This window comes from Canis lupus, chromosome 33 (genome assembly GCF_003254725.2).
Source record: "Canis lupus dingo isolate Sandy chromosome 33, ASM325472v2, whole genome shotgun sequence".
Lineage (NCBI taxonomy): Eukaryota > Metazoa > Chordata > Mammalia > Carnivora > Canidae > Canis > Canis lupus.
The window spans coordinates 23,284,274-23,296,873 of NC_064275.1; the positions used below are offsets into that span (position 1 = coordinate 23,284,274).

Sequence of the window (12,600 nt, forward strand, 5' to 3'; positions counted from 1 at the left end):
TTTGGTCTATCTTCCCCTTACTACATTGCAGGTTCAGTGTGCCAGAGATTTGGGTCTGCTTAATTCACTGCTATATCCTTGATGTCTAGAATAGTGGCTGAAACCTAGTCGGTACTAAGCAAATATTTGATATATTAATGAAAACAATTCTAGAAGTACCTTAAATAAATTTCTATAAGTAGAATAACTTGGTTAAAGGACTGAATATTTTTGAGACTTTTCATAACTTCTGATAGTTATTTCAACCTCGGTTCCTTAAAGCTTTTCAAAATACTTTTCCCCAGTCCTCATAAGCAATGTCCACATTGTGACTTACATATTGTAAATAAAACGGTCATTTTGCAGGCATAAATTCAGGTATGAAAAATAGCAAATACAGGCAGCCCCGGTGGCGCAGCGGTTTAGCGCCGCCTGCAGCCTAGGGTGTGATCCTGGAGACCCTGGATCAAGTCCCACGTCAGGCTCTCTGCATGGTGCCTGCTTCTCCCTCTGCCTGTGTCTCTGCCTCTCTCTCTGTGTGTCTCTATGAATAAATAAATAAATAATCTTTAAAAAAATTTAAAGAAAAATAGCAAATACAAAGATATCCTATTTAGTAATATATTTTAGACAAATATTAACAAATTCACCTGTTCACAGTTTTCTATAGAGGGAGAAAGAATGAGCTTGTTATAAAGTAAGAGAATGGGTAGCAGCTCTGGGACCCACTGTGAATGTACCATGGAGTAGTAGTGTGGGAGGGAGTAAATGCAGAGGCAACAGGCAGAGTTCACACACGTGCAAAACTGTGAAGGCCAGAGAAACCTGTCACTGTTGCTGAAACAAAAACTACACATGTAGAGGTGAGACAAGAGGCTAGGGTGTGTGGCAGGTTGCAATAATGGCCCCATTTCTTAACTCTTCCTGTAGTCTTACTGCACAGCCCTCGCTCTGTGTATGAAGTGACCTTGCCTTATCCCCACAATGGGTTCAACAATGTGACCTGTTCTGGCCCATGGACCTGTTGGCCCACCATGAAACATGATGTGATCAGAAGCTTGAAATGGGCTTGCACACTGGGGCTTGCTCTCATGCCATTCGATCAATTTCATGTGTCCATGCCTAGCCTGCTAGAGCATGAGAGACACGTAGAGCAGAGCTGACTTGTCCTAGTTACTTAAACTGATAGTCAGTCAATCCCACAAGTGTGACTGAACCCAGCTAAGACCAGGAGAGCTTCCTGACTTCCGACTGAATCCAATGCATGCAAGTAAGTACATACTGTGGTATGCTACCATGGTTTTGCAGTTGTTTATTACAGCATTATATGGCAATGGACAACTGATATAGGGTACAATGAGAGAAACTAGAAAGGCAGTATAGTATCGAAGGCTTAGACTTTGGAGGGCTCTGTAAGATGAAGAGGGTAAAGGAAACGATTCATTAAAGAATTTTAAAGACGGTTAGTAACATGATCCAACTTCCATTTTGAAAATCATTACAGTTACAATGGAAAATGGAAAGGAGGGCAAGAATGGATCGCCAGAAAACCAGACAGAGGTTTAGAACATAATAGCAGAGGTTACAGAGAGCAGTAGATAGATTCAAGATAAACCTAAGAGCAACAACCATTAGTCACTGGACTAAACTACCCCAAACTAGGGATCCCTGGGTGGCGCAGCAGTTTGGCGCCTGCCTTTGGCCAGGGCGCGATCCTGGAGACCCGGGATCGAATCCCACGTCGGGCTCCCGGTACATGGAGCCTGCTTCTCCCTCTGCCTGTGTCTCTGCCTCTCTCTCTCTCTCTCTGTGACTATCATAAATAAAAAAAATAAAAAAAAAAAAGAACTTTAAAAAAAAAAAAAGCAAAACAAAAAAAAACTACCCCAAACTGAGAAGCTAGCTGAGAATCAAATTAAAAAAAAAAAAAAAAAAAGCAGAAAAGAATCCCTTTTTTAACCTATGAACAAACAAGAAAATAAAAATGTAGTTATTGTCATTGTCTAATATGTTAAATTTCTCACACTTTTTAAAATTTAAGTTATTAGACTTTTAAAAAGTGAAGGCAAATATATTTAAACATAAAATCTGTTTAAATTATATGTTTATTTCATTGTTTTACAAGAGTGTGGAGAGCCTTCAAAAATAAGTTTCTTTATATTCCTAAATCGAAATGGAAAAGTTTACTAGCCATTTTGATATGGTAATCCTTTTAAAGCTGGCCAAAATATTCCTTGATGTATCCATAATTAGCCCTTCAAATCAAATACAGTTAAACCTAACTGATTCAACCAGCTGTTGCTGAGAAACAGAATAATGACATCATTTGAAATCAAAGCAGTTAAAATATTAATCTAGAAATACAGAAACTGATGTAAAATATATACACCTTATAAGAAATATGAATCATGAAAAATGATGTTTATAATATAGAGTTAATCTTGTAGGAAAAAGGGTAATACTAATGAACTAGGTTGATGACTGCCTTAAACAGTATAATTGGAAAAACAAATAGTAGTATAATTAGAACTATTGTAGCACAACCAATAGACTCTTCCTGCCATCTCTGCCCATATAATCTCTGATTAGACCTTGATTTTATGCTATGTAACTACCCATTTAAATCCGTGCTTACATTTCAGCACTCTAAATGGTTATCTAGGGGATCCCTCGGCGGTGCAGCGGTTTGGCGCCTGCCTTTGGCCCAGGGCGCGATCCTGGAGACCCGGTATCAAATCCCACGTCATGCTCCCGGTGCATGGAGCCTGCTTCTCCCTCTGCCTATGTCTCTGCCTCTCTCTCTCTCTCTTTTCTCTCTCTGTGACTATCATAAATAAATAAAAATTAAAAAAAATAAAATAAATAAATGGTTATCTAAAGCAATGAATCTCAAACCTGAGCTAGCAAGAATCATCTGGAGAGCCTGTTAAAAGACAAATTGCTGGGTTCTACCTTCTGGAGTTTTTGTTTCGGTAGATTTGAGGTAGATTCTGAGAATTTCTATTTCTAAAAAATTTCCAGGTGATGCTGATGCCGCTGTTCTGGGAACCACATTTTGAGAACTACTAATTAGAGTAATGGTGCTGATAAGAGCTCTAGAATCAAAAAGACCTGAGTCTTTCTCACTAACTGACCATAAGAAAGTTTTTTAGTCTCTTTATCTGTCTTTACCTGTGGCAAAGCCTGCTAATTGTCTGCCAATAGCCACCATTCTCCTGTTCTTCCACTGCAAAAGAATTTTTAGTTGAGATACAGCTGTTCTACTAAACACAAATTTCCAACCTCCCTTATAATCTATCCTGCTAGAGAGGGTGGAACAAGAAAGACAGCAGGAGCCTGGGTCCCAACACCACGGATCTAGCTGCCACAGCTATCCAAGACAATTTATACACATACTGTACAGAAGAGAGGAATAAACTTCTCAGTTATGTCTTTGGACATACTTTGTACTTTGGATAAAAGTACTTTGGATCTGTTACTTTGGATCTGTTATGTCAGACTAAATACACAGCCTCCTGGGTTATGGTGATGATTTCATGAGGTGATGCTTATAAACACCTAGCCCAGCACCTGGCACAGAACTTGTTGCTTAATAAATGGTAGCTATCCACTAATATCCAATGAAGAAAGTATTAGCCCAAGGTATACAAGTTAAACTATGCAGAATAGTTTAAAAGCCAGTAACAAGATACAACTATTCACTTATCAGCACGGCTAAAATTTAAAAAACAGAAAACATCAAATGCTGATAAAAATGTGGAGCAACCAGAATGCTTACAGAATTGATGAGAGGATAAAATGATACAACTTCTTTGCGAAAAAGTCTGGTAGATTTTTATAAAACTGAACATATTCCTTCTACCCTATGGCTTAGTAAGGCCTCTCCTAAGTATTTCTTTCAAGAGAATGAAAAGATTTCTTACAAAAAAGACATATAAGAAAGTGCCTAACCGTTTTATTTTTAGTAATAGCCCAAAACTGGAAACCCAGGTATTCAACAGAATAAATAAGTTTTAATATATTCATACAATGAAACATTACTGACACATGGAAGATTCTCAAAAGCAACAATTTTATCCCCACTTAGTTTTGAGACTCCTTGTTCACCCCATTCCTTCAAAATAAGGCAAGCGAATTCCCTAGATCACCTGACCTTTGAGGGTCTTATTCATGTATCATTAGTCTATCTAAGACATTTTTGTATCAGAAGACTTCAGTGCCTCATATATCTTATTAAGTAAATTTTGTTACATTCTGAATCACTGAAAACTGGTTATCTGCTTATGATTTATTCTATAAACTGGAATATTTGATCCCTAGGCTCCTGACTATTCTGAATTCTCACACTGTGTGAGAGAAGCCTTACAACTAAAGTGTATATACTGTAGGGTTCTATTTATATGAAATGCTAGAACAGGCAAACTAATCTATGGTGGGAAAAATCAGGATAGTGATTATCTCTGGGGAGTGGAGGATGGGTTTGATTGGAAAGAGGCATGAAGGAACCTCTGGGATAATAGACCTCTGGGATAACAGTCATGTTGTACACTGGGATAGAGGTTTGACTTACAGGTATATACATTTATCGAGACTCAGCAAATACGCACCAGATTTATGAATTTGATTTTATGCATGAATCTTACCTCAAAAGAAAAACTGTAAACAAATATCAAATTCTAGTAATTGATATGCATATGCTGACATATTGTTTTTTTTTTTTAATTTTTATTTATTTATGATAGTCACAGAGAGAGAAAGAGAGAGAGGCAGAGACATAGGCAGAGGGAGAAGCAGGCTCCATGCACCGGGAGCCCGATGTGGGATTTGATCCCGGGTCTCCAGGATCGCGCCCTGGGCCAAAGGCAGGCGCCAAACCGCTGTGCCACCCAGGGATCCCTGCTGACATATTTTGGAGGAAGTTGAGGTCTGCAATTTAACTTTGAAATGTACCAAAAATAAGATGGACTGATGGATGGACAGAGGACTAGTTGGACAGTTATGTGCTGTGCAATTATAGTAAAATATTAATGGATGGAATCTAGGTGGGGTAACACAGGTGTGTGCTGAAAAATTCTTTCAATCTCATGTTTAAAATTTCCATCATAAAAAAAAATAATAAAATAAAATAATTTCCATCATAAAATGCTGGTCAAAAAAAAAGGACTTAAGCGCACAGGGCTTATTCCTGTTACGTGAACCCAAAGATCAAAGTAATCTGACCAAGAGTTAAGACTGGTGAGCCAGTTCATTGAACTAATTACCCATCATTTGTGCCAACATAGGCAGTATTTGCATGCTTTATTTGATAAAGAGCACCAATTAAATGCTCTCCATTGGTAGAATGGCCATACCTCTCAAGTTTCTTGGGACAGTCCTGGTTCATGTCTACTGTCCCAATTGTATCGTAGTATAAAAAATAATTATATGGTTACCCTACCCATGGGTTTTTCATATTTTCTGAGCTTTTGGTTTATATTTGAAGAATTTCATCTTCCTCACTTTTATACTATTGTTTGCTTGACCCAAATAATTTCCTTAAAAACTTACTAATAAAATGGTAAAACTTGAGTACTCACGGGTAGCCAAGGAAAAGTAGATTGAGGACTGAATGGCTTCGGAAGAGATTGACGAGGGTCCAACAAAGTACCCATCCACATAAAGTGAGTAGCACCAAGCGAGCTGATATCAGAACCATGTAGTGAATCATAGATGCTGCACCCGCCTTAGTGGCCTGAAAGTTTGGAAGCACCAAAAGGAATACACTTTAGAAACTGCTGTATTCAAAAGCAATGTGACTCAAGGAATCAGTAGATTTAGTAGAAATCTGCCCCAACGGGGGAGGAAAGAAGGAAAACTGCCCCATTTCATCTTATCTTACTCATTTTTAAAGATTCAGACTTCTCCAGGCAATTCATTGGTTCCTCCTTGCATTCCCACGGTGTCTCATACAGACCTCACTTAAGTTCTTAGGACATTGTCTAATTTTTTTACACATTGGGGCTTCTCAAAGTATGGTCCGTGAACCACATTCATCAGAATTACTCGGGCTGCTTACTGAACTTGCAAATTCCTACTGCCTGTCCTTACCAGATATAGGGAACAAAACTCTAAGTCAGGGCACCTATATTTTAATAATGCACCAGGTGGTAAAGATAGTGAACCATTAATTTATCTGACTTCAGACTAAACAGTAATAGCCTCAATAGTAGCAACATTGTTTCCATTTTCCTTGGAATCCTCCCCCCAATCTATTTGCCCAATTAATGTTTAATGAATTACTGAAGCTTCAAAAAATAATCAGATCTTCTCTTAAAAATCCTTATATAAATAAAAGCTCCTTTTCTGACTTTTGCAAACATGGAAATAATGGACAATCACTTCCGCTTCTTTATATCACAGCTATTCAAATATTTTCCCTTAACCACACATTTTAAAAACAGATTAAATATAGTAAGAAAGCGTACTTGTCTAAATGTGAAGCTCTGCAATGTTATTCTCTTTCGGAATGAACTAGGAAGAGAAGGAGCAAAATGCAGGGGAAAACGGCAGAATGCTACAACCTCAAAGCAGCGGTGTCCAAATACAAAGGGGAAAAAATTATGTGGGGTCGAGAGTAACGGGAGGGGGTAAGGAGCTTTTCAGGTCCTTCATCTTCATCTATCCATTTCTTAGTTTTCCCAATATACAACGCAGCATCTGTAACATATATGCGCTATGGTTCCTTATAAATGCAAAAAGCAGTTGAATTAATACCCTAAGCCTCAAACCATAGAGAAGGTTCAAACTAACCGTTCTCAGTAACAGGAGGGCAAAAATGCGTATCACTCCCCTGATACATGGTCTCACGACTATGTACCTTACATGTCAAAGCCTAAGGAAGGCATTTAAACTGCTAGGATTACTCTATTGCCTCCATTTTCAAAATTAAGAAGGCTGGGCTTCTGCCCAATGTCACCAGATAGCAGAACCTGAATGTATTTATCATTTCTGTCTTATTCCAGAGCCCAAGCTCCTAATTACTATGCTATGTATGACAGATACCGTATCAGGTCCTAGGGATACAGTAATAATCAAGACAAGTTAGAACTCTGTCTTTATGAGGCTGCCCAAGAAAGATAAATACTAAACTTATATTTACACAAATAATTATTTTTACAATTGTGGTAAGTGCTACAGGAAAAGGCTGTTAGGGAAAGCAAATAAAAAGAACCCAACCTAGGGAAGCCTTTCTGAGGAAGGGATATTTTAGCTGAGATTAAAGAAGAAGCAAAAATGAGCTACGTAAGGAGTAGAAAAATATTCCTAATATGTTAACTGAGAAGTACAGTATATATGTAAATAAAAATTTATATACCAGCATACGGTCCTTTCAATAATGAGACTGTAATTAAATTTTTTTTCTTTTTATTTTAGTGTATTCCAATTTTTTTCCAATAAAATGTACTACCTTCCTATTTAAAAGTTTTTTATTTTTTTTAAAGATTTTTATTTATTTATTCATTCGAGACACAGAGATGGAGAGAGAGAGGCAGAGATACAGGCAGAGGGAGAAGCAGGCTCCATGCAGGAGCCCGATGTGGGACTCGATCCCTGGTCTCCAGGATCAGGCCCTGGGCTGAAGGCGGCGCTAAACTGCTGAGCCACCCGGGCTGCCCTAAAAGTTTTTTTAAAAAGGGAGTTACCTCAGGTGGGTAGAAGAAGACTAGCTGAATAATTTTTTGGTCTTGTGGAGCAAGTCAAGAGGTAGAACTGGCCTGGAGGTGAACAGTCTTACCTAGTTGGAGGCATTCCGCACAGAATACTATTTAGCTTTCTGAATTAATTACCTCTAGCCTCTCTTTAAAAATGATTGGCCATTCTCACATAGGAATCCTTTCTGTGATATATAAGCTCTCCCCTGCCTCCCAAAGCAAAACATTTTAATTGAGGGAACGAAAGATGACTTATGATAGGTCTTACCACCTATTTAGCTTTTTTAGGAAGAGAATCACTATACAGCTCCTATTTTTAATTTCTGAGTGGGTAATATATTCACCAAAATATTGTGAATATACCTAGAGATAAATTTATTCATCTAAAAGCAAATGTATTTTGTTCCTTCTACCCACCTTCTTTTAAACCATTATATACTTTTTTTTTTTACTTAATATCTTACTGGTCAGTACATTTTCATTTTTTGTAATGGCTGCATGTTATTCCCTTATGTAGAGATCCCATAATTATTTAAACATTCTTTAATGCTTTCTCATGGACTTCAAGGCACAGATATAAGTCTTTGACCAAAAATCTATTTAAACTTAGCTTAAGTATTTTGTTCTTGGTAAGAATTACAGGTTTCTTTAAAAAACAGCTAATATACTACGTAAGGTCAGACAAAACTTGTTAAGCTACTATTAAGCCATAAGCAGAGGAAAACAATGGAATACATCAAGTTATAGCACTTGGAGCTCCAAGGTAGAAACCTCAGTTGTGAAGGATTTACACATTAGCTGGATATACTAATTTGACATACACACACACACACACACACGTATCATTTCTAAGTAATTGAAGAGATGAAACAAAATCCTGCCTGTTTTCACAGGTAAAAACATAAAATTCCTCACTGAGTTCCTCTGAGCATCTATTTTCAGACCTAAATAACGAACCTAGGAGAAAAGATTTTAGATAGGCTTTCCCTTTGTGAAAAACAGGTAATCCTACCACCAGTGTTTTTCAGTTAACTTCAAATGGCTTTTAAGTAATGACTTAATGTTTGCAATTACTCTGTGCTTACAAGAAATAAGGTTCCTGAAAATCAGGGCTTACAGACACGAAAACTTTCAATGTAGGTCTTAGAAGGAAAAAAGTTGACTCTCAGTTATCTGTGATTACAGTAATTATTAATTTAAAATTATACACTGAATTATAAGATCCTAGATTAAAATTATTAGCCACTTCAGCTAAGTTAACATTTTTTTTTTGTTTTTATCATTTATAGGGCGTAAGATAATAAAATTGTCAAAGAACACATTTACCTCCTCCAATGGAGTTTACAAATAAAGAATCTTACCAATGGACAATTCTATCAACAACATTAAATTTTTAAAAGATCATATTAACATTTCAAGTCTTCCCTTACTGCCCACTAAGATTCTAATCTTCGAGATTAGTTTTATGCAAATTTGGATGTTGTCGTTTTAAAATTCCAACTTTTAATAAACTCAAACAAATGACTTGCTAGCAACCCCACAAATGGTATAAATTTCAAGTAAATATTACCTTAAACAGTTTTAGATACAACTGTTCATTTATATGTAACTCTTCATATCAATAGTTACTTAAAATTCATTCTATTTTTACTTTATTAAAATTAGAAAAAAATTTTTTTAATTTTTATTTATTTATGATAGCCACACACAGAGAGAGAGAGAGTGAGAGAGAGAGAGAGAGAGAGGGGCAGAGACATAGGCAGAAGGAGAAGCAGGCTCCATGCACCGGGAGCCCGACGTGGGACTCGATCCCGGGTCTCCAGGATCGCGCCCTGGGTCAAAGGCAGGCGCCAAACTGCTGCGCCACCCAGGGATCCCCTAAAATTAGAAAAATTATACAGAACTTGGAAGCTAGAAATAAGCTCCTATTAAATGAAATTTCTAACAGTTCTCTTGAATTCTAGCACAATGAATTTTAAGTACATTGTGGGAAAATCTTTTTAAAAAAATCTAACACATGGGGCACGTGGGTGACTCAGTTGATTAAGCAGCTGCCTTGGGCTCAGGTCATGGTCTCAGGGTCCTGGGATTGCCAGAGTAGAGCTCCCCGCTCAACGTGGAGTCTCCTTGTGCTCCTGCCCCCTGCTCGTGCTCTTTCAAATAAATAAATAAAATCTTAAAAAAAAAAAAGAAAGAAAGAAAAGAACCAGCACAACTCACACGGAAGTAGAAAAAATTTAATTTGTAATTGTTTTCAAATTATATTTGCGTACTTCACATATTCAGCTTGAATCCATTCTACTACTAACTCACTCCAGCTCCAAGTGATAAAAAATAGTGAATGAGCTGTTACCTCTGAGATGAGGGCCCATACCAGCCTCCTTGCAAGCATCACTGTGATGAATGCTGCCAGGTGGTAATCAATGAGATGAAAATTCTGTAAGAGAAACAAATCACTGCATCAGAAAGAAATATGTGTATTCAGCTAGAACTACTACATCAAGAGGTCTGGCCCTCAAAAGATCCTCCTTACATCACCTTACATGTACTGACCACAATAATTTGAGGTCGTAGAGAGATTACTTTCTACTTCTACCTAATTCTACTTCCCCTTTCATGAAAAATCGCTTTAACTTTTCATACACAATTTTAAACTATCTGGAATGTACTCCTCTCCTTTTTTTGAAAGTTTACTGTATTGAAAGGAAAAGACTGTAGCTTTGGGGTAAAAAGTGATAACCTGCACAATTATGGCAAGAACAATTTATTTAAGGGGTTCCTAGGTGGCTCAGTCAGTTAAGCATCTGCCTTCAGCTCAGGTCATGATCCTGAAGTCCTAGGATGGAACTGCATCGGGCTCCCTGCTCAGTGAGGAGTCTGTTTCTCCCTCTGCCCCCCTCCCTGCTCATGCGCTCTCTCTTTCTCTCTCTAACAAATAAAATTACATTTAAAAAAGAATAATTTATTTAAATGCAACATTTATAATGAGCGTCAAATTCAATGGATCAGATGGAACTCCCACTGTTCAGGAGTTCTTATTTTTGGTCTTTCTATGCAAGCTATGTTAATCTAATTGGGCATCTATTAACCTAACTGGCTGACATGTCAATTACTTTCTTAACTTGATTTAAAAACATGTCTTATATTTGCCCTTTTCTTCCTAAGAAATGATAGTATTACCTAGATGCTGTATGGTTCCTTCTAGTTCTAAGCCTATATAAATAACAAGTACAATGAAAAACCATCAGCAACAAACATAATTGGGATTATTTTCATTTTGATGGTCAAAAGGTCTGTTAAGTTTCCAGTGTCATTCTTTCAGAATCAAAAGCTGAATTTCTCAATTCATCAATAAGTATGTACTGGACACCCACAATGTATGCCACAATCTTCTTCTTGATACTGAGGATACAGTGATGAAGAATGACAGACAGGCTTCCTGCTCTCCTGGATCTTATTTTTTACTGTGGTGTGAGAGGAAAAGGGGATGGCAAGGATTACTGGTTGTTTCTTCTGCCATCATTGTTGAATTTAACTGGACACTGACTCCTTCTTAACAAAGGTTCATTTCCTTGCCTCCCTTGCAAAAACTACTTGTAGCTAAGACATGTGAGGGGAGATGATATATACAACGTTCAAGCCATGCCCTTAAAGGAAGGAGCTATCTTTCTCCTTTCCTCCTTCCTGCTGGCCAGATGTGCTGACAGTAAGTAGTTGGGGCAGCTATATCTTAGACCATGGTTTGGAAGAATCATGTTAGGAGTAGTAGAGCAATGGAAACACAGAGTTTCCATGCTGGCGTATCACTTAATAAGGAAATAAGGTTCTACTCTGTTTTAGCCATTCTATTACAGCAGCTAAAGCCATACTTTAATAAATGTGAGTGTAAGGCCAACGACAAGCAAACAAGCAAAAGCATTTTAGCTTGTTATAACCGCTGTCAAGAAATAAAATAGTGATAAATAACTGGGAAGGGAGTTGCAGAGCCAATTTAAACTGCTGGTTATGGAGGACACTTCTGAGACTGTGACATTTGGGCTGAGAGCTGAATGACAACAAAGTACCACTTATGACAAGATCTGAGAGCAGAGAGCCCCAGGTAGAGGCAAAATGAATCACAAAGGCCCAGGGCAGGAAAATATATGCCTGGTGTGTCTGAACATCACCAAGAGGGCTGGGATGAGGTAATGAGCAACAAAAGATTTAGTTTATATATATATATATTTTTACTAATGCAAAGTCATGGAAGTGTTTCATGCAAAGGATGCCAGTTTCTATTTTAAAACAATCACAATGACTGCTGGGTGGAAAACATACTGTAGCAGGGCAAGATCAGTTAGGAATTACTGCTTTTAATGCAGGTAAGAGATGATGACGGACTGAACAGATTGAACAGGGTCAGTAGCAAGGGCAATGGAGTGGCCAGATTTGGGATACATTTTAAAGGCCAAGTAGCCAGAATGTTAGAATGGCTTACCTCAGATCATTTCCTTTTGAACAATATTTATCCCCACTCAGCTTTGAGACTCCTTGTTCACCCCACTCCTCCAAAATAATGCAAGTGAATTCACTAGATCCCCTACCTAACCTTTTAGGGCCTTAGTTACGTATCACCAGTCTATCTAAGACATTTTTGTATCAAAAGATTTCAGTGCCTCATGTATCTTATGGTTAAATACATTTTGTTACATTCTAAATCACTAAAAACTGGTAATCTGCTTATGATTTACTCTATAAACCAGAATATCTAATTAATCACCCTACACTCCTGACTATTCTGAATAATTTGCTACACTACTTTCAGCTTTTATGTTTCTGAGGGTTAAGACTCATTCAGCTAATTGCTTGATGGCTACAATGATACTTTACATATTCAGGGGTCCATATTTTCTTTTTGATAATTATTAAGATCTTGAAATGGGAAAAGAAA

General features: G+C 37.5%; 1 protein-coding gene across 5 annotated transcripts in view; it reads right to left on the minus strand.

The window, feature by feature from the left end:
- TMEM39A (transmembrane protein 39A) overlaps positions 1-12,600 on the minus strand; it is a 36,759-nt gene that overhangs the window by 8,594 nt on the left and 15,565 nt on the right. For 4 of the 5 annotated variants that reach the window (XR_007408041.1, XM_025476542.3, XM_025476535.3 and 1 more), the window contains 3 exons: positions 10,024-10,107; positions 5,556-5,710; positions 317-523 (listed from right to left, as the gene is read on the minus strand). Coding sequence is in view for 4 of the 5 variants with exons in the window: in XM_025476542.3 (XP_025332327.1) it covers positions 317-523; positions 5,556-5,710; positions 10,024-10,107 (446 nt within the window). In the remaining variant the exon portion in view is untranslated. The remainder of the gene's footprint in view (positions 1-316; positions 524-5,555; positions 5,711-10,023; positions 10,108-12,600) is intronic. The other variant, XM_025476549.3, reaches the window with a different exon arrangement.